The sequence below is a fragment of the Psammomys obesus genome, unplaced genomic scaffold (genome assembly GCF_907164565.1).
Source record: "Psammomys obesus unplaced genomic scaffold, mPsaObe1.curated_primary_1811, whole genome shotgun sequence".
Classification (NCBI taxonomy): Eukaryota; Metazoa; Chordata; class Mammalia; order Rodentia; family Muridae; genus Psammomys; species Psammomys obesus.
Genome location: NW_026595981.1, coordinates 21,309,334 through 21,331,971, shown reverse-complemented (window position 1 = coordinate 21,331,971; position 22,638 = coordinate 21,309,334). Strand labels below are relative to the sequence as shown.

The 22,638-nt window shown below is 42.1% G+C and overlaps 1 protein-coding gene across 1 annotated transcript in view; it reads left to right on the top strand.

The window, feature by feature from the left end:
* Npepps (aminopeptidase puromycin sensitive) overlaps positions 1-22,424 on the top strand; it is a 75,614-nt gene extending 53,190 nt beyond the window's left edge. The window contains exons 15-23 of the mRNA XM_055619502.1: positions 2,304-2,443; positions 4,613-4,747; positions 5,985-6,204; positions 8,996-9,138; positions 9,767-9,823; positions 14,568-14,675; positions 15,212-15,367; positions 16,033-16,080; positions 21,006-22,424. Coding sequence (XP_055475477.1) covers positions 2,304-2,443; positions 4,613-4,747; positions 5,985-6,204; positions 8,996-9,138; positions 9,767-9,823; positions 14,568-14,675; positions 15,212-15,367; positions 16,033-16,080; positions 21,006-21,158 — 1,160 coding nt within the window. The 3' untranslated portion in view covers positions 21,159-22,424. The remainder of the gene's footprint in view (positions 1-2,303; positions 2,444-4,612; positions 4,748-5,984; positions 6,205-8,995; positions 9,139-9,766; positions 9,824-14,567; positions 14,676-15,211; positions 15,368-16,032; positions 16,081-21,005) is intronic.
* The last annotated feature ends 214 nt before the right edge of the window (positions 22,425-22,638 follow it).

The following is a 22,638-nucleotide window of genomic DNA, read 5'->3' as shown; positions in this document are numbered from 1 at the left end:
GTGTGTGTGTGTGTGTGTGTGTGTGTGTGTGTGTGTGTGTGTGTGTGCCTGCTTGTCTGTATGTGCACCAACTGTGTGTTTACCTGAGGAGGCCAGAATAGGGCCTCTAGAACTGGATTATAAGCAATTGTTAGACATGATGTGGGTACTGGAAGTTGAACCAACTAGCAGTTGGAAAAGCAGCCAGTGCTCTTACTTACTGAGCCATTATTCTGGCCACAATCTTTAAAATTTTGTGTCTCTCACCAGACGGTGGTAGTGAGAGCATTTGGGAGTCAGAGACAAGTAGATCTCTGAGTTGAAGGCCAGCCTGGTCTACAGAGTGAGTTCCAGAACAGCCAGGACTGTACAGAGAAGCCCTATCTTGAAAAACAAAAACAACAAAATATTTTGTAGCTCTCTTAATTGAAAGTGAAAAAGGAAGTGTCATGCTTGTCACACGCCTGTAATCCAAGTACTCAGGGAGGCAGAGGCAGGCAGATCTCTGTGAGTACAAGGCCAGCCTGGTCTACAAAGCAAGTCTGGGACAGCCAAGGCTACACAGAGAAACCCTCCTCTCTTAGGAAAAAAAACCCTAAGAAATGATTTCTTTAGTCTTACTCTTTATTGTCAGTGGTTCTCACCCTTCTTACTGCTTCATAACTAATTTTACTATGATGAGTTTACATTAAATTGTGAAGATAATGTAAATATCCGATATGCGGGGTATCTGTCGTATGACCCTTACGAAAGAGTCAGTCAACCCCCAAAGGGGTTGCCATCGCAGGGTGAGAACCACTTCTCTAAGGGCTTCCTGTGCTACTCTTTAAGTTCCTGGGCTTAATCAGTATTATTCCCAGTGGTGGCTGTCTTTACTTAGCATTACGCTGGGCACCACAGTTGGTTCTTAACTCTTTTCCTTAGCATAAAGTAGTATTTCCTTTTTACACATAAAAAAGCTGAGATATGGCTAAGTTAGTTAAATTGCTCAAAGCCACTTGGATGTGGTGGCACACCTTTAATCCCAGCACATGGGAGGCAGAGGCAGGAGGGTCTGTGTGAATTTGAAATGAGCCCGTTCGATAGAGCTAGTCCTAGTTCAGCCAGCGCTGGGTGAGACCTTGTCTCAGTTGTTCCACCACTACCGCCAAAATTTTCTTTTTGCTCAAAGTCATCTGTCTAATAAGAGTGGGAATTTAGCTGGATGCGGTCTTGGCGGCATTCCTTTAATCCCAGCACTCAGGAGGCAGAGGCAGTCCTGGTGTACAAAAAAGTCCAGGAAAGCCAGGGCTACACTGAAAAATCCTGTCTCAAAAAGGTAATTGAAAGCTGTAAGTTTTTTCTCTCAACTACTATATTCTCAATAACTATGTTATTAAACTAATTTTACCTACGAAATTTTACCCAGGAAATTAAATTTTAATTGAAGAAACTAAGTTTCATTTTCTTGAAAATAGTAGTCTGAGTAGTGGGAGCTATATATATTGCTACCTCTTTGTCACCAGTGTTTTGTCATGTTGTATTCACAAGATCCAGTAAAGAAGTACAATCTTCTACTTGTGACTGCTCTCACACTTTTAACTACTCTTTGCAGTGGAAGCGTTGTTGGATTCAATCTCTAGCATTCCTTACCTAGTGGGAAAAAGACTTTTAATAAATATATCTAACAAGTCAGCTAATGGCTTTAGTATCCAATTAAATCTTCAGGTATCATAGTTGTTACTTTCTGCCACATATTTATAATCTGTATTGTAATACTGACAGGCCAGCTGGTTTTTCTAAATCTGTGAACAATATAGGTGATATTAAAACCTGGAGTTTCTCAGTTGGGGAGGCTTGAGCTGTGGTTTAACTTTTAAGCAAGGTGTGTGGCTTGCTTGAATGTTGACTGTACCTTCTTTAAATAGTTCTGTTAGTGCATAAGACAAAGTCTGCTTGATAGCTAAGATAACTGGCGCCACCTTGCCTTTTAGCTGTGGCTCCTTGGTGACAGGAGCTCCCGGGATTGGTCCTGCACAGTGTTGCAGGAATGTGAGCCTGTTAATGAAAGTGCCTCAGAACACTCACTCCTCAGTAGACTCAGTACTGTCCTTATTGCTCTGCAAAGGAAAAAGAAGCCCCAACATTCTCCTTTAGTTGATTGTGAGTTTGACAGTAAGCTACCTTGTCCCTGCACTAATGCTGCTCAGGTCACCTGGAGGCATAGTGTAAGGTTGAGAATGTATCTTGGTTACAACCCAGGCAGTCGCCTGTCTGCCTTATCGCCCGTTTCTTCTGGTGCAGCGCTGTCTTTGAAGTGTCCTGTTTGGTCTCTTCTTGTTTAGGTGAGGACTGTCCTCAGTGGATGGTTCCTATTACAATTTCAACTAGTGAAGATCCCAGCCAGGCCAAACTGAAAGTCCTGATGGATAAGCCGGAGATGAGTGTGGTTCTGAAGAATGTCAAACCCGACCAGTGGGTGAAGGTGAGTTTGGAATGGCAGAGCCATTTTTACTTTACCTGAAATGATTTATTTCTCTTACTCTATGCCTTTGTGGCAGACTCAGAATTGTATTCTTTCAATTTAGACTAGTACTTTTTGTTTTTTAGAGACAGGGTTTCTCTGTATAGCCTTGGCTGTCTTGGGCTTACTTTATAGACCAGGCTGGCCTTAAACTCACAGAGATTCACCTGCTTCTGCCTCTGCTTCAGGAGTGCTGAGGTTACAGGCATGCTCCACCACACCCAGCTTAGGCTAGTACGTTCAAAGCAAAAACCTTTCTAAGCAGATAGGAAAAAAGACTGGAGTGGGAGACACAAAGCAAGAGTTAACTGGGATTGGCCATGCGCTCCTGTACCTGTATCAGCCAGTAGGCTGAGGCAGGGGTGAGAGTTAGAGGTGGCCAAGCCAAGTGAGACTCTATTTAAAAAGAAGGGGAAGGAGGAGCAAATAGTATACTGTGCACAGAACATCTGTAGTCTTGCCGCTGCAGCTGCTTCCTTTGTAAAAAGCCAGGCAGTGGTGGCGCACGCCTTTAGTCCCATCACCCAAGAGCAGAGGCAGGCAGATCTTTGAGTTTGAGGCCAGCCTAGTCTGCAGAGTGAGTTCCAGGGTAACTAGGGTTACACAGAGAAACCCTGTCTTGAAAAACCAACCAACCAAACTGCCCTCCCATTCTAATGTTGTATTAACTTTAGTACTGTGTCGTCCTCATATAACTATTCTCAAATAAAATTAGAAATACATAAAAATTGATTTGTCAACTGAAATACAAAATTCTTTTAGCTACTGCTATAAAATTATTTTGCAAAAATACCAGTGAATTAGTATTCTTTTTCACTTTGTAATAAATTTTTTTGCTGCAATTTTTTCTTAGTTACTGGTTTTCCCAAAATTTTAATTGCTAAAAAGTAACCATTTTTCTATTCTTAACAAAATTTAGAAATAGTGTCTATTTTTCTTAATGATGTCTATTGCTTTTCTCAGAAATATACTATACCAAGCAGATTTATACTGCAAAGGTAAAAATAATGAAGAAGATAATCTCCCGTGCATATATATATAAATGGAGGAAATATCTTCAAGTACTGTTTTCTTTGAAACCCAGAATTGTCTTTAAGAAAATAAATTCCAGTTTTCATGAGCTTTTGCAAGTCCACCATATTAGTGAGTGATAATACCGAAGCCCGTGATCTCCTGGGGTTTTGCGTTGCCTCTGTTATATGGAGAGGAGTCTAGGATCCTCTGTCATAGTCAGCATCTGGAACTGGAGCTTTGTTCTCCTTGGACCTAAGTCATCTACACTTACAGAATTTTAAACTATTCTTTCATTATTCAAATTTTTTTTTAGCTCAGCTGAATTTTGAAAGGCATCAAATGTGTTATGTATGAAATAATTCAATTGTGAAATATAGTAACAGAAATTAAAAAAAAATATTTAAAGTGTACTCTGTAGTAGGTTAGCATTTGAAATTATGATCTGGAAGAATAAGCAATATTGAAGTTTCTTAAATTATTATGATTATTTTAATGTGCTATGGTGTTTTACCTGCATACATGTCTCTGTGTGTCTTGGAACTGGAGTTAGAGACAGTTGTGAGTTTCCATATGGATACTGGGAATTGAACCCAGATCCTTTGGAGAAACAGCCAGTGCTCTTAACTGCTGAGCCATCTCTCCAGCCCCAGTTTGATTTTTGAATTTTTTGTTGTTGGTGGTGGTAGTGGGTTTTTCTTTGGTTGGTTTGGTTTTTGATACAAGGTGTCTCTGTGTAGCCTTGGCTATCCTGAACTCACTTTATAGACCAAGCTGGCCTCAAACTCAGAAATCCTCTTGCCTCTGCCTCTCCAAGTGCTGGGAGTACAGGCATGCACCATTGCTCCTGCCATTAGCTTTATAATATTTCTATGTAGACCAGGCTGGCCACTGTGCCCACTCAGAAAACATCTTTTCTAAAATGGAGTGGCTAACCATGGTGGTACTCAGCCTTTGATGTCAGCAGTTAGAAGGCAGAGGCTGGTGGATCTCTATGGGTTTGAGGCCAGCCTAGTCTACATAGTGAGTTGCAGGACAGCCAGAGCTACATGTGTATCCTGTCTCAAAAAAATAGTGAGGAGAAAGGAAGTAGCTAAAAATATTTATTGGTCTTTTCAGCTCAATCTGGGAACAGTTGGGTTTTATCGGACCCAGTACAGCTCTGCCATGCTGGAAAGTTTATTGCCAGGCATCCGTGACCTCTCTCTGCCCCCGGTGGATCGACTTGGATTACAAAATGACCTCTTTTCTCTGGTGAGCATCTCACACTTAGGTCATATGATGCATTTTGTTGGTTAAAGGATCCTGTTTCTTCTGAAGTATATAAAGCATATTAGAAGGATATGATTCTTCCTGAAGGTTGGCACATTTGGGATAACAGCAAATGGCTAATTACTAATTAACATGACAAGATTATTACCTGTATCATTTGCCTGAAGCACAAATTTCATTTTACTGCTTCTAAGGTACTTTTTTTTAAAAAACCTATCTTTGCTTAAACTATCCTGTATAGGGCCAAAAGTCAAGTCTTTCAAAACAGATGGATATGCGTTACTAAGAAATTTTTCTACTGATTTTTTAAAAAACTACTTCAGAGTGATTTTAAGTTTTTCCTAAGTTTTACTCTGCTGGGAAAGCAAGAGTGTTTTAACAGTATGTTATCACTCAAATTATAGTCAATCAGCCCCAGACTTGTATACATATTTGGCCTTGTTCCAGGAAAGAATTAAAGCAGCAGAATTCATATTGTTGTCTTTATGACTCCCAACAGGTTAGGTCACTTCAGGATGTCTTTGCCTGTGGTAAAATTGTCATTCTTTCTAGTGTTCCTTTAAATTGGACTGAAATCTCCCCGCCCTCTGTGACTGCTGATTGGATTCCTTCTTTGAATAAATGCAGATTAGCATTGATGGACAAAACCTCCCATTTGCTGATTGCATTACCAAGAGAGACCTGTCTTGGGAGAGCAGGCTGTTTGTGCAGTTGGATGCTAGAACACAAGTTCTTTTTTTCAACTGTCGTTAGTCAATGCTGAAAGCACTCTCAATTCGTAGAGCCTCCTGCTCATGTTCTTTTAGGAGTAAAGGAAAGAGAGGGTCCGATTGACAGTTTGCAGGCCAGCCCTGAAAGAGCCTTTGTCAAGAGCCAGGCCCTCAACTCTTTTCGGGTCTTCTGAAAGTATTAAATTTTAAAAGCTCAAAGTGATGGCCCTGAAATTGAGTAGAAACAAGAAGTTAGCTGGTTTTTATTGTTCCCAACTTAGGAGGTACAGTGTAATTTTTTAAGGAGTTCTTTTACAAATAGCAAAATTTATAAAAGGCTGTCAAGATAAGGTTTTTATTCTAACAGTATTGGGAGCTTACTGAGCTTCATTTCCTTAAACAAGAAAAAAAAAAAAAGACTAGCAGTAGATAATGCCAGTATACGTGTTTATTTCTTCTGCCTTGTTTGACCTGAAGGCTGAGCTAATTTGTGTTTTTTCCTATCCCAGGCTCGAGCTGGAATCATTAGCACTGTAGAGGTTCTAAAAGTCATGGAGGCTTTTGTGAATGAGCCCAATTATACTGTATGGAGCGACCTCAGCTGTAACCTGGGGATTCTTTCAACTCTCTTGTCCCACACAGACTTCTATGAGGAAATCCAGGAGTTTGTGAAAGATGTCTTTTCACCTATAGGAGAGAGACTGGGCTGGGACCCCAAACCTGGAGAAGGTAATGATGAGTGTACTCTATGGGGAAAGAATGTGTTTGAAGTTGCTACTTTCTATTTGCTGCTGATTAACAATTAGCAGCAACATCTCTATATCCAGAATTATATGCAGTTTGCCAGAAATTAAATGTTCTAAACCTGCTAGTGAAATTGTTACACCAGCAACAAACAGTAGTAGCTCAAGTAGCTTGGAGCCCATGGTGACTCCTACCTCAGCATGAATTGTCACACTTGGCAGGGGTCGGCTTTCTAAAATAAGGGTTTTAATTGCTTTCTGTGTGTTTTCCGTGATTATGTCTATAAGCATGTACCTTTTAAAAAATGTGTCACTTAAATGTTCAGAATAGTGGCTTTAAACTCAATTATTTGTTGCTATCTGCTCATTAAAAGAGGTATTTTCTCCTGACTAATCTTAATATAGGATTTTTTTTTTCCTTTTTTTAGTGCTAGGTTTAAACCTATAGGGTCCTAGTCTGTGCTTAACTCTGTCAGTGAGCTACTCCCAGACCACCAATGTGAGATTCTTTGTTTGTTTTTGAGACAGGGTTTTTCTGTGTAGCCTTAGCTATCTTGGACTCACTTTGTAGTCCAGACTGGCCTCAAACTCACAAAGATCCACCTCTGCCTCCTAAGTGTTGGGATTGCACACCCAGCTAGTAGCAAATTCTTGCCTGTCTTTCCTTCATTTATTCACTAATATTTATGTAAATAGTAAAAGTCAGGTGCTATTTTAGAAGCTGGTGATAGAGGTTAACAAAGCATTGCACTGTATAGCTTACATTCTAGGGAGACATAGCAAATAAATTATATTAGGGTGGTAGAAAGTATCACAATGAAAAATTAGATAGTGTGACTAAGGAGTCAATACTTGGGGAAAATCATCACTAATTAGATGATCTTTGAGCATAAATGGAGAACTGAAAAAGAGATACAAGAGTAGAACAAATATGATCCAGACCAGAAGGACTGAGAAAAGGTAGAAAGTTATTGCTGGTGTGGCAACTGACTAATTGAGAGGAGTCTAGACCCAGCAAGTAGGGGAGGAGTTAGCCTAGAGAGGACATGCATATATAGTGACAGGACAGTAGGAAGGAAGTGTGCACAGGCAGCTCAGTTCCTGGATGTTTCCTGCACTTTTCTTTGGAAGTGTGTGAAACCTTTGATTTAGAACAGATACGGGGAGAATGCCTTTGTTGGATCACTGTACAGATGGGGTTTAAAGAGAAAAGCAACAAAACATTGTTTTGACCTACAGTAGTCAGTAGCAGAGTCCCAGTAAGGGCTGGGGAGACAGCTCAACCCTGTTTCTAAGTGTGTACACCAGAAGACCCGAGTTCACTCCCAGGAAAATAGCCTGGAGTGGTGACACAAGCTTGTTATCCCAGCACTGAGGAGATGAAGGCAGGGAGAGCTATGGGCTAGCTGGCTATCAGCTTTGCCTACTTGCTGAAGTCCATTCCAGTGAGAGATGTCTTAAAAAATAAGGTGGAGGGGGCTGGAGAGACGGCTCAGAGGTTAAGAGCACTGGCTGCTCTTTCAGAGGACCTGAGTCCAGTTCCCAGCACCCACATGGTGGTTCACAACCATCTATCATGGGATCTGGTGCCCTCTTATGGTGTGCAGGTGTACATGCAGATACAACATTGTATACATAATAAATAAAGCTTTAGAAAAAAAAATGTAAGGTGTCCAGGATTGGTGGCACCACCTATATCTCAACAACTGGGAGGCAAAAGCAGGTGGTTCTCTGTGAGTTTGAGGCCAGCCTGGTCTTCAAAGAGAGTTCCTGGCCTTCCAGGGCCAAGTAGTAATAAGGCCCTACGTCAAAAACACAAGGTGGGGGTAGAGAGCTGGCTCAGAGGTTAGGAGCAGTGGCTGTTCTTCCAAAGGTCCTGAGATCAAGTTCCAACAACCACATGGTCTGGTGTCCCCTCTGGCCTGCAGGTATACACACAGAACTCTGTATACACAATCAATAAATTAAAACACACACACACACTCAAGGTGGATGGATGGCTCCTGAGGACAACACCCAAGGTTGGCCTTTGCTCTCCACATGGTATGAACACACAAATACGTACACACACATAAACACACACACATAGCCATCACAGGAGCTCGAGAGATGTCTCTTTAGTTACGAACACTTAAAAGCTCTTGCAGAGGATTATGTTCCGTTCCTGGTGCCCATATGAAGGCTCACAACCATCTGTCTATAATTCCAGTTTCAGGGGATCCAACCTCCATTCTAATCTAAACTATATCCCCCCCAAAAAAACTTTTTTTCAGTGCTAGGATTGAACCAAAGCATCTGGAATGCTCTACCACAAGGCTGTATCCCCAGACTATTCATGAAGGCTTTGACTTAACAGTGACGGTGATGCTCAGTTGGGGGTGCTTATTAGTATTTTTCATGTCATTAGAGGATGAATCCATTGAATTTTCATTTTTAATCTAAGGTTTCAGTTTATCATACAAAGAATATTCTAGTTGCATGTGATAGAAACCTTTCTTTTTCACACATACTCTTTAACGGTGTAGTTAACTACATTAGTAGACGCTGGTAGCTGGGACTTCTGAGTCCAAAGTCTGCAAACTTGTTTGCTTGTCTAGTCTGTTTATTCCTTTCCCCTTACAATTTGGTAAATTACATCAAATGTTCTCTTTTTTAGAGTAATGGATAGTGTTTGTTCAAGACCATAGACTTGGTATAACAAAGTTACAGAACATTCAGGTCGGACATTTATAAAAGCAGGCTTTTCAAGTAGTCTTGTGTCTTCACTTCCCAATCAGGTCATCTCGATGCACTCCTGAGGGGCTTGGTGCTGGGGAAACTGGGGAAAGCAGGGCATAAAGCAACTCTGGAAGAAGCCCGACGTCGGTTTAAGGAGCACGTGGAAGGAAAGCAGATTCTTTCTGCTGATCTGAGGAGTCCCGTAAGTTATTTTAGGAAATTCCTGTGAAAGCTGGCTGTGGTGGTGCAGTCCTTTAGTCCCAGTGCAGGAGGCAAAGGCAGATAGAGCTCTGAGCATCAGGCCAGTATGGGCTACATAGTGATACCCTCCTTCTAGTTATCAGTTTTGTCCATAAAGCTAAAATTGACCTAAGAGCGGGCCCGCACACCCCTGCACAAATGCTGCTTAGATACGCTGTAGCCAGCGTCTTGGTTTCTCAGGTAGCACGTCAGTGCTGCAAGGTGAATATTGGTGCATTTCTCTGATAGACCTGGTGCAGGCTATTGTCCTGACATGTCAGCGCCTCTGTGTTTGTTCACCAGTAGTCTATTAGTGATTGATGATAGTAGTCTGTTTGAGCATTGATATGTAATTATGTTTCTTTTAAACTGGCCTTATGCTATTTTGTTTTGTTTTTCCAGACAGAGTCTTACTGTGTAGTCCACAGAGGCTTTGAACTTTTGGTTTTTCTCCTGCCTCATTCCAGCCCTTACTCCCCACCCCCAAGGCCTCTGCCAACATGTCTGGCTGCTTTTTATCTTAACATTAGCTCTTTATAACAGTTGTGTAACTCAAATGACTTCTCTTTTCCCCTGCTGTTCTTTTGTAGGTTTATCTTACTGTTTTAAAGCATGGTGATGGCACTACCTTAGACATTATGCTAAAGGTAAGTGAATTTGGAAAAGGCCTCTGCCTCCTGGTTTTGAACTTGAATATACTCAGTACCACTTTAATAGCTTGGGAAATAGGAAAAAATCTGGGCAAAGAAATATATGTCCTGGATTTGGCTCCTAATCACAGGTGTTAAGGAGGGTAAAGCAGGAGGATAGAAAGTTTAAGGTCTACCTGGGCTACAGAATGAGTTCAAGGTCAGATTGGGCAACTTTGTGAGATCCTACTCAGAATTAAAATGAAAGAGCTATGGAGTATAGCTTAATGGAGAGTTGGCCTGGCATACTGAAGGCCCTAGGCCCAGTTCCCAGTACCACAGACCCTAGGGAAAGAAAGGGGTATGGAGAGAAGAGAGAACTGTATAAGATCTGTTTGGGTGTTTCCAAAAATGTTAAACTCATTTTTCAGATTTCTTTGTTTGTTTTTTCTTCACAACTTTAATATTAAGCTAAATTGTAACCCTGAAATGGTGAGGTTTAATCCCACAATCTCAAGCATGTTAGGCAAGGGTTCTGCCACTAAACTTTAACTTCAGCCCTGTTTTGTTTTATTTTGTTTTGAGGTAGGGTCTAAGATAACGCAGGCTGATATTGAAGAGTGACACTTAAATTTTGACCTTTGTGCCTCTATCTTTAAATGCTGGGATTACAGGTGTGCTATTATGCCTTTTTTTTTTTTGACCCAGGGGTTCATTTTAACCCAGGCTGTCCTGCACCTCACTTCAAAAATGAAGCCGGCCTCAAACTCTTCATCTTCCTTCCACTTTTCCACATGGTTCAGATTACAGAGAGCATAGGCACGCCGCACACCTGCCCCACCTTTTTTTAAAAACGACAATAACAACAACAGGGTCTTACTAGGTTATTCAAGTTGCCCTTGAACTCACTTGCTTTAGTGCAGTCAAGCCTTGAACCTGATCTGCTGTAGCCTCCCAGGCAGCTGGGATCACAGCCTGTACCACCTACTGTGCCCCAAAGAGATGCCTGTCTAGATCAGTCATTCCCAACCGTCCTGATGTTTAATACTTTAATACAGTTTCTCCTGTTGGGTTCACCCCCCAACCGTAAAATCATTTTCACGGCTATTTCATAACTAATTTTGCTGCTGTTGTGAGTTGTAACATAAATATCTTTTTCTGGTTGCTAGCAACCCCTGTGAAAGGATCATCCAACACTCCCCCCAAAACCAGTGGTCTATATAAGTAAGCCAGCTTCTTTAAAACTTCTCCTATGTGAAAGTCTCTGAGTTCAAGGACAGGCAAGGCTACACAGAAAAACAGAAACCGTGTCTCGAGGGAGGGGGGAGCCCAAAATTTCTATGTAAGAGGTAAAGTTGTTCTCTGTTCTACATAAGCATATGCACACCTACACCCATACACATCCACACACAAACTAAGCTTTTTTAAAAAATCAACTTTTGAAAAATAGGTAGCATTTTGCTTTGTATGTACAAGAATCTGGGTTCTATCTCAGCATGGGAAGGAAGACACGAGAAGAGGCGTGGGCAAGAAAAATCAGATGTCCTAAGCATTATGAGTGAACAAGAAATCAATTCACCTGTCTTCATACTTTTTTAAACAGTATTAATACATAGTTAACCTTCCCTCCAACAGTGATCTGTTTCAGAGTTTGAATTAATTGTAAAACAGCAGGGGCTGGGGTTAGAGAGATGGCTCAGTGGTTAAGAGCACTGTCAGCTCATCCAGAGGTCCTGAGTTCAATTCCCAGCAACCACAGGGTGATGCCCTCTTCTGGCATGCAGGTGTACATGCAGGTAGAGCACTCATATACATAAAAGAAATAAAGTCAAGGGCTGGAGAGATGGCTCAGTGGTTAAGAGCACTTGGCTGCTCTTCCAGAGGTCCCAAGTTCAATTCCCAGCAACCACATGGTGGTGGCTCATAACCATCTATATTGAGGTCTTTGCCCTCTTCTGGCATGTAGGTGTACATGAAATGAAGCTAGAGCATTCATATACATAAAATAAATTTTAAAATATTTTAAAAAGAAATAAAGTGGAAAAAAATTGTAAAATGGGAAAAGTTCTGTGCTTACTCCCTATGCATTCATTTCCATCCTGTTAAGAAAGAATCATGATGTCTATATTAGAAGTAGAAGGGTCAAAATATGCTTGCTACTGTCACCAAGTAATTGTGCAAAATGTTCCTAAATACCCAAATTACCTATTACAACTGTGTATTCATTAAAAGATTTACACATAAGACAGGCATGTTTGCACATACCAGTGAGCCATGCACTTGGAAAATGGAGCTAGAAAGATCAGGAGTTGAAGGTCATCTTCAGCTGAGTTATATGAGCCCTGTCTTCACAACAAAAGTCCTCATTGGGGTTGGAGAGATGGCTCAGTGGTTAAGTACACTTAGCTGCTCTTCAGATTTATTCCCAGCACCCACATGGTGGCTGTTCATAACTCTAGTTCCAAGGGACCTGTCACCTTCTTCTGGCATCTGAGGGCACCAGGTGCCCACACAGTGCACTTAAAGACATACAGGCACATGAAATAAATAAGTCTTTTAAAACAGAGCCACACTTGAAGCAGGAATGGTATGTGCCAACTGGGTCACAGATTTAAGAATAATTCTGTTATCCCAGGTGGGTCAGAAAGTACAAACCTAAACTCAAGGAAGGGGCTGGGGGGAAAGGGACAAGAAAAGGTAATAGGGAGGTGAGTGTGACCAAAGTCTGTTTTATGCGCTTATGATTATGTCACAATAAGCCGGGAGACAGTGGTGCGTGCAACCTGTAATCCCAGCACTCAGGAGGCAGATGCAGGTGGGATCTCTGTGAATTCAGGGCCAGCCTAGTTTACAGAGCGAGTTCCAGGACAGCCAGCGCTACACAGAGAAACCCTGTCTTGAAAAACAACAAAAAAGAACCAAAAAGATGTGTCATGAATACATAAAGGAGACTTTATGCCAGATACCTTAACACATCGTGGCACAATTTCAAGAATTTACAATAGTGTCTAATAGTCCACATTTACTTAACACAGGGAAGCTCACAAAAATCAGCTTTTTCATGGAAAAAAATTTTTTTTAGTAAGACCAGTATCTTTAAGAGCCATGTGATGAGCAGGTGATGGTGTTGCGCGTCTTTAATCCTACCACTCAGGAGGTAGACGGCCTAGTCTGCAGAGCAAGATCCAGGACACCCAGCTACACAAAGAAATCCTCTCTCCAAAACACAAACTTCAAAAACAAAAACAGGAAAAACGAAACAAAACCATGGCAAGATACAAGGGTAGCCAGGTGATGGTGGTCTGTTCTACAGAGTGAGTTCCAGAACGACCAAGGGTACACAGAGAAACGCTGTCTCAAAAAATAAAAAAAAAAGAGGTCTGTTTTCTCTTGGTAATTTAGTAATGAGTATTTTAAATTATTTAAGAATAATTTCTGCTATCTTGAACTGTGATACTAGAGTGCCATCTAGTGGAAGTGTATTACATGTCTTCTGGGAGAAAAATGCTTCCTGAAAACTAAAGTTCAGTCCTTGAATATACTGGACCTTCAAAAGACTCAGTAGGCCAGAGTCAGCGGGATTTTCACAAATTTGAGGCCAATCTGATCTACGTAAGGAGCTCTAGACTACTCAGGGCTGCATAGTGAGAGCCTGTCTCAAAAGGAAAAGAACATTAGGTAATAAATATTCTGGGTTTTCTATTTTCTTTAAATGTGTATGAGTGTTTTGCCTGCATGTATTTCTTTGAACCACATGTGTGTGTAGCGTATTGCATAGCTCAGAAGAGAGCTTCCGATTGCCCTGAAGCTAGAGTTAACAAGCAGTTGTGAGCCATCATGTGGGTCCTTCAAATTGAACTCCAGGTCCCCTGCACGAGCAGCCAGTTCTCATAACTTCGGAGCTATCTCTCAAACCCCAAATTTTATGTGACTCTGAGGGGCTGAAGAGATGGTTCCATTTCATAGATTAACAGTTTATTGCACAGCAAAAGGATTTGCTGTTTGGATTTCCTGTGCAGTGGTGCACATCTCTGACATCTAGCACTGACTGGGCAGGAGCTTGCAGGACAGCTAGTCTAGGTGAAATGGTGAGCTCCAGGTTCACTGACAGATCCTGACCCAAAGAAACCAGATGGGCAGCAATACAGGAAGACTGCTGTGACCTCTGCCCTCCACTGTGTGGGTGAGCACAGCTGCAAACATGAACACATGTACACACTTAAAACATTTGTAAGCAACATTCAATAATATATCTTTTCATTTGTTATTGGGGGGAGGGGCGATAGGCTTTCATGTAGCCAAGGTTAGCTTCAAATTATGTAGCCAAGGATGTCCTTAAATGTTTGATCCTTCTTCTTCTACTTCTCCAAGAGTAATTTATCTTAAATGCAGCCAGCTACTAGATATTTCCACTATTACAGGCTAAATTGATGGTATTTGGTGATAGTTGATTCATCCAATGCAGAGTATCAGTCGAGTGTCAGTGATGTAAAGAATTTGACAGGCCCGACTTACTCTGTAGATTTTTACTATAGAGAACTGAGACAAACTTTAGCTAATGCACACCTACATGTTGTGGCTCACTGGGATGGTTTTGGTGCCCAACTGTTGTGACAAAGTGCTTACTCTGTGATGTAGTGTCCCATTAGTCTTGCCCAGTGAGAGGCAGAACAGAAGTTACCCTTATTGGAAGAGAAGCTGTTATGAGCATGTGTAGAATCCAGGAAAGTGCTAACTATTCCTTTTTATTTTTTCCCTGTAGCTTCACAAACAAGCTGATATGCAAGAAGAGAAAAACCGAATTGAAAGAGTTCTTGGGGCTACTCTTTCGCCTGAACTGATTCAAAAAGTTCTCACTTTTGCACTTTCAGTAAGTTATAAGCTACATTTTAAGAGAACTGGTGCTCAGCTGAGCGGCAGCAGTGAATGCCTTTAATCCTAGTATAGAGGTAGAGCCAGGCAGATCTACACAGCAAGTTCTAGGACAGCAAGGGCTGCACAGTGAAACCCTGTCTCCAGAAACCAGAGAGAGGGAGACTTTGATTCACCACACTCATGATGTTTTGGGGAAGCTGGTGTGAGCTTTTGTTTTTGTTTTCAAATTTTTATTGCTTTATTGGGGATGGGGGTGGGAGGTGGGGATGAGAGAAAGTGAGTGGTTCTTCCTTTCATCTGTGGTTTCCAGAGATTGAATCAGGTTGGGAGGCGTGGCTGCCATGCTGGCCTCTTCTCTCCCACTAGTAGTGAGAATTAGAACAGGTTGAAGAAGAAGTGGACGCCTTTATAATACCTTACCTTCCTGGGAGTGGGCATCTTCCCGCTGTCACTTTAATTTCCCAACTGTCTGTTATATTCTGTGGTACCAGGAGATATTCTAGATAGCCAGGCTTTCTTGTTTGTTTTTAGGAAGAGGTACGTCCACAGGACACTGTGTCAGTAATTGGTGGAGTGGCTGGAGGCAGCAAGCATGGCAGGAAAGCTGCTTGGAAATTCATAAAGGACAACTGGGAAGAGCTTTATAATCGATACCAGGGAGGGTTCCTAATATCCAGATTAATAAAGGTATGTGGGAGTGTTGAGTGGCTTGTTAATTTTGACTTATGTAATAATTATCCATGATGTATTAGACTAGTGGCTCTCAAAACTTTCCTAATACCAGCCCTTTAGTACATGTTGTGGTGACCTCCTCCAATCCTAAAGTTAATGCTACTGCATAGCTGTAATTGTGTTACTGTTACGAATTGTAATGTAAATATCTGATATGCAGGATATTTGATATGTGGCTCCTGTGGAGATTGTAACCCACAGGTTGGGAACCTCTGTATTAGACCAAAAGTTAGGGGTCTTGCTCTTTAAAAGGTTCTTCAGCCAGGTGTGGTGGACCATGCTTATAACCTCAGCACTATAGAAGCTGAAGCAGGAGGATTGTTGTGAGTTTGAAATCAGCCAGGGCTGTATAGCAAGACCCGAACCCCTGTGCCTATCCTCAAATAAAGAGTTCCTCGAGGTTGCATCTCACTCATAGGCCTGTTCTGAACGAGGCTCTGGGTTCAAGCCTCCCCCACAAAAGAAAATGTTACTGGGGTTTGTTTTATGAGCGTGCACGTCTCCCTTTTAGCATCTGTGCAAGTGGGAGAGAACAGAATGGGTTGTCTTTAGGGTAAGTGGAAGTTTGTTCCTAGTCTCTTTTTGTTTCCCTAAACTGTATAAAACCTGTTTGTTTTCAGCTGTCAGTTGAGGGATTTGCAATTGATAAAATGGCTGGAGAAGTTAAGGTAAGGAAAGTACTATATACTTTTTACTTTTCAATCTAGAACATACATGAATCTAGTTTCCCTTCTTGCTTTTTTTTTCTTTTCTTTCTTTCTTAAACTTTAATTTTGTGTGTATGAGTGTTTTGGCCTGCATGTCTATGTGCACCATGTGCTTGCTTGATACCCATGGATATTAAAGAGAGCATCAGACCCTGGATCTAGAGTTCTAGAAAGTTGTAAGCCACCAAGTAGATGCTAGGAATCCAGGTTCTCTGCAAGAGCAGCAAGTGCCCTTAACCTGAGCTATGTCTCCAGCCCCGTGAACCTCATTCTAATGAATGTTGGGATGATCTGCTTTTTGTATGTCCTTTCTTCTTAGAAAAAAGACAAATTTGACTTTGCCTTCAATATATGAATAGTTTAGAGAGATGATCAGTTTGGTGTAGACCCTGAACCTAGTAAATATCAGTATTTAGGGGACAAGTTAATTCTGAGTAGGAAAAATTAAATTTCATTATACTTTAAACTTTATCATGATGTCATTTATAACGCCAGTTTCACCTTTATCTTCTTGGAGGCAATATTGAGAACTATGATCTGGTTCTCTGTAGGAGCTGTTGTTAGGGATAAATTTTATAGCCAGATGTGGTAGTGCACACCAGTTGATCCCTGAGTTTGAGGTCAGCCTGGTCTACAAAGCACATCCAGGACAGCCAGAGCTACACAGGGAAATTCTGTCTGACCAGGGGTGGGGGGGAATAAATTTTACTGGTCTTGAGAAACTAGTGAAAGACTTGGTTTTTGTTTCCATTTAATTTACATTATATATTGTATTATGTGAACAATTTCATTGTAAAGGTCATGGGACTATGGAGGAGAAACACCTAACAGGCTTGGGGACAGGGTAGTGGCAAACTGAAGCTGGTAAGGCAGAATTTCCTTAAGCTTGAAGGTGGGAATGGTGGCTTGTGCTGATCAGTTTAAGGCAGGAGCATCACTATGGTTCTAGCGCTGTCAAGCTACAGTATAAAAGAAGATGGTTTGAGGTAAGAAAGGGAAAAGGTTGAGACACTAATTCTTCAAGCCAAAAGACACAGTAGCTTAGATAGGAATAATGGAGTCAGGAAATAGAGATTTGGCATTGGCAAATAGATCATTAGCATTGGCATATACACATTGAGATGGGGCCATACCCTGTAGCCAGGCTGACCTCAGCCTCACTGTGAACCCCAAGTTGGCCTTGAATTCATGATGATCCTCCTACCTCAGCCTCAAGAGTACAGGGATTATAATGATTTATGAACCACCATACCTGGCTTTTGTTAATATTTAATTCAACAATATTTCTGTGTGTTGTGACCATGTAAGGCAGCATTTTTCAACCTGTGGCTGGAGATTCCTTTTAGGATCAAACGTCTTTCACAGGGGTCACCTATAAAAGGTGACCATCAGGAAACACAGATATTTGCATTACAATTCATAACAGGAGCAAAATTACAGTTACAAAGTGGCAATGAAGATAATTTATCGTTGAGGGGGTCACCATAACATGAGGAACTGTATTAAAGGGTCACAGAGTTAGGAAGGTTGAGACCCTAAAGGAAGAAAAAGAGCCAAGGATCATTTCTTTGTGGTGCGTTCATTCCAGCCCAGCACTCTGGCAGGCGGGTCTCCAAGACTAGCCAGGTCTCCGTAGTAAGTTCCAGGACAGCAGGGATGTGTGGGGAGACACAGTCTCCAGGTGTTGGCGATGATAATGCTGGTGCTGTTTGCTGAGAAGGGACTGGAGGGAGGGCTGCTGTGTCACACCAGCCCTGAGAAGCCTGCAGAGCCAAAGTCTTCTCCAGTAATCAGGCTACTGATGGCTGACACTTATACTTCATCTGGTGTTAGTCACTTTCCCTTTTACCAGGACAGGCAGGCCTGTGGCCATTTGCTGGTTTCCAGATGTTTCCAGATGTTTGCTGTGAAACCAGATGAACTAGTTAAAAAATAGTTTAAAGCCGGGTATAATGGTGCATGCTTGTAATCCCAGCACTTGGGGAGGCAGAGTCAGGTGGATCTCTTGTGAGTTCAAGGCCAGCCTCGTCTACAAGGCTAGTCCAGGACAGCCAAGGCTACAACAGAGAAACCCTAACCCTGTCTTGGGGTTAGGAAGAAAATAATAACTTTAAAAAATAAACTCGGAAGTACTTTTAGTCTATGAAAACTGTGGAGTGGAACTGGATTAGTAGCAGCATTTTAACTTTGTGGTTTCATTGCCCTTATGCACTTATCGTGGGTGCAGCATTGGGTCCTGCAGTGCCGTGTGCCCTGTCTTGCTCAGTGCTCATTTGTTTTTTCATCCTGCAAACATTTATCATAGACAAGAGATTGACGCTTAGAACAGCTAACTTACTCAGTGACCAGCCAGCACCTTGACCAAGCCTAGTCTTAGGCTCAGTATGTGTCACATCCTAATCATGCAAGGTCTTTTAACATTGGGATGTGGCAATGTCATCTACAAAATTCATGCTTAAGAGCCATGAACTCAGAAGCAATCCCATTTCAAAGGCCTCATCTTCCAAATCCCATTAACATATTGTATACAAGAGGATGTGGTAAAGAACCTGCCACATAGTTAGGGTGAGTGGTTTTATATTATTTTTATTTTATTCTGAGTAAGAGAGAAAATACCTAGAGATATTTGGAAGAGTCCAGAATAGAGAGAAGTAGTAGACTGGATGTGGGCACACACTGCCCCCCGTCTGGAGCAAGAGATAGTGGTGGCAGCAAGGGGAAATCCTGGTGATGATATAGAGAACAAAGGGTATCTGGGAGGAGGGAAGCCTAGGGAATTGAGAAGGGCTAGGACTCTAGTTTAGAGCTTTGAAATGTTTTAACAGTGGGATTCTGGAGACCAGCAGTTTTAACCAGAGTGCTGTTTCTGTGAAGAGACGCTGTGACCTAGGTGACTTGTAAAAGAAAGCATGGAAATGGGGATTTACTTACTGTATCAGAGGTTTGGTCCATTATCATGGTGACGGACATGGTAGAGTAGCAGAGAGCTATGTCTTGATTCATAGGGATAACAGCCCTGGGCCTGGCTTCAGCTTTTGAAACTTCAGAACTCACTCCCAGTGACAGACCTCCTCCACTAAGACCACCCCCTAACCCTGCTAATCCTGTCAAGAGCTCTACTCCCTGGTGACCAAGCGTCAAATATGAGCCTGTGGGAGGCATTTAAACTAGCACAAGAGCCATGTACCTTCTGCCAGGAAAGTGAATGACTCTTTTGGGGGGACAGAAACCCCAGTTCACAATTTCCTGAGGAACGCTGGCTTTTATCACCAGAAATTTTTCCATAGACCAGCTTGAGCTTGAGCTCATTTGTAGACATACGGAGGGCTAAGACCTAACTTCTCTAACTCTGAGGAGTAAGTTCCCAGGAAATGAAGTAGAGGGATAGGGAATATTTCCAAATGCTAGCGGCAGAATGTTGAAACGGAAGAAGTCAGGGCTTTTGTCAAGTCTAGGTTAGGGCCAGAGAGATGGCTCAGCAAGTAGGAATGCTTCATGACAAATCTGATGACCTAAGTGGGATCCCTAGGATCCGTATGGTGGAAGGCAAGAACCAGCTCCTGAGTGTTGGCCATCTGAGCCCACATCTCCCTGGGGCACACTCAGCTCATAAATGTGTCAGGGGCAGAGGAGCATCTCCGGGTTAGACAGCACTTGCTGCTCTTAAGAAGGACCTGAGTTCAGTTTCCTGCACCCATGCCAGCCGCATCACAGCCACCTGTTCCTTCAGCCCTAGGCGTCTGCAGTACTCCCGGCCTCTAAAGCACACACGCATATACTTAAATGAAAACAAATCTTCAAAGCCGGGTATTGGGGACGCACACTTTTAATTCCAGCACTTGGGAGACAGAGGCAGGTGGATTCTGTGGTTCAAAGCCAAAGCCTGGTCTAGAGTGAGTTCCAGCACAGCCAAAACTACACAGAGAAAAACCCTGTCTTGACAAACTACATACATTCATATGTATACATATATATATGTATACATACAAACATGCCCCAGCACACACAATAGGTATGCAGGTAGGTGGGTAGATAGAGTAGATAGATAGATGGATAGATAGATAGAATCTTCAAAAACAAAGGTAGGGCTTAGAAAAATGGTTTAGCAATTAAGAGCTCTGACTATTCCAGAGGCCTTGAGTTCAATTCCAATCACCCACATGGCAGCTCAAAACTTTCAATAACTATAGTCCCATGGATCAAATGCCCTCTTCTGATGTGCAGACATACATGCAAACAAAATCCCCATATACATAAACATATAATCTTAAAGAAAAAAAAAAAGAAAAACAAAAAACTAGGTTAGATTCTACATGAAGTCAGAGAAAAAGCAGTTATAAATAGACTTCAGTAGAGTAGGGGGGTTTGAACATGCCGAGCTCTGAAGGGTCCTGTCTTGCTCTTCCAAGGCTATACTTCTCTGTGCAGAGAAAAGCCTACTAGGTACCACAAGTGACAGCAGCTAAAAAATGTACTTGTTATATTTGGATCTGTCAGGTTAAATAAAATATTTTACTGAGAAAGATACTACACAATCAAGTTCCTAAGTAAATCCGATGCTTTCAGTAGGTTTGTGACTGTTTACTAGGCTGTTCATAGCTGTCTTTGGCTGCATGGAGCTTGTGCGTGGGCCACGAATTGGACACACTGGGACACAGCGTTTTCTTAGCAGGTTCCAGCTCTATAAGTTTTTTTGATTAGGTTTTGTGTATTCACTTGTTAAGGAAGGATTCTTCTATATAGGCCCAAGGATTTGCTTATTCCAGCCTATGATGGCAATGGTCAACTCTCATGATTGAGGCTCATTGATCCTTTTGTGCTTTTACATCCGTGAACTCCTTCCAGTTGCTAACAGTGGTTCTGCATTGTGGGTTGTCTTATACCAGGCTTTCTTCGAGAGTCACCCAGCCCCTTCAGCTGAGCGTACCATCCAGCAGTGTTGTGAAAATATCCTGCTGAATGCTGCTTGGCTAAAGCGAGATGCCGAGAGCATTCACCAGTACCTCCTTCAGCGGAAAGCCTCCCCGCCTTCTGTGTGAAGCCTCTGCACCGTGGGCTCGCTGCCTCTGCAAGGATGAGGTGGAGCTACCAAGCTGATTCACATGCCAAGAATTTGGAGTCTTACACCAGTGGGGTTTGGACAATGAATGTAGTTAACTGGTTCCTGCTCACACTCCAGAATTAAATTCTATTGAAAAAGGAAAATCAGCAATTCAGCAAAAAAATAAATAAATAAATAAATAAAATAAAAATGTAAATATGATAGTAATAAACTAGAGCATAACGAAACTGTGAAACTTCCTGAAGCCTGTCATGGTTCAAAGTGTTGAACACTCTCCTGTTAGTGACGGATGTTGTTTTATAGCCTACCAGAAGGAAAGAGGCTTTTGGGGAAGAGGGTTGTTGTGAAGTGGGTTCTCCATGCAGCCTGACAAGCCGGGCATGTCCATCGCTGGGGATGCTGACGGGAAGGCTGGTCCTGGCTCACTCAGTGCAGTCTGCAGAACTCCAGGTGGGCTTTCCTCTTCCTTTGTGGCATGGGAACTGACCAGGAAGGTACCTTTTCCTGCATAACTCAGTCTGAACCAAGGAGTGTAGTTCTTGCCTCCCTTCTGTGTGATCCCCACCTACCCCCAAAAAGGAACGAAAGCTTTTAAAAAAATAACCCTCCCCTCCCTCATCCTGAGTTCTCCCTTTAGTTCTGCCGAGCCCTGACCCATTGTTCTTATAGATAATGAGAAACATCTTTGACAGCCACATTAAATAAGAGGAGCTGATATACTTTTTTTTTCTTTTTTAAGATAACCTTTAAGAACCCTGAAATGCATAGTAGGTGAGAGAGTAGAAATAAGGATTGTCAGCCAGGCCTTTCTGCTGGAGTGATTCTGCTCAGAAGGGTCCCAGCTACCTGACAGGCCAAATGCCGCGCCTCTTGCGAACAGTATCTGTGAGTTGTGGCTCGATAGCTTGTGTATATGAGGGGCCAGCGGGGACTGCCGTGAGCCCAGATTTCCGCTGCGCCACTGCGTTATCAGAGTGCCCACTAACGAGCCTGGCCACCTAACTCAGTGTGTTTTTACTAAGTCTCAGCCCCTTTCTCCCTTCTTATTTTTCCTTTTTTTCTGTTCCTTTTATTTTTTTCTGGATCTCTTTTTGTGTTAACAGAAATTCATATTTGGTGTGGCTTAAATGTATTTCGGAAGGTCATCAGATTGTGAGACTGCTTCCTTGAAACATTTTTGTGCTATTGTTTTAAAAAATAATAATTAAAAAACAGTTGGCGTTAATAAAAATGTCAATGTGAAGTTGATGTCCTGATTATTTCAGCCTCCTCGAAAAGAAACTAAAACTTTTCCTGTGCTTCAAGAGAATTGTAAGACGTCTGACCGCCATAGAATGTTTTTGTTTTTCTTTCATGGTTTTTCGAGAGAGGGTTTCTCTGTGTAGCCCTGGCGGTCCCGGAAATCTGTAGAGCAGACTGGCCTCAGAAATCCACCTCCCTCCCTCCCTCAGGGCTGG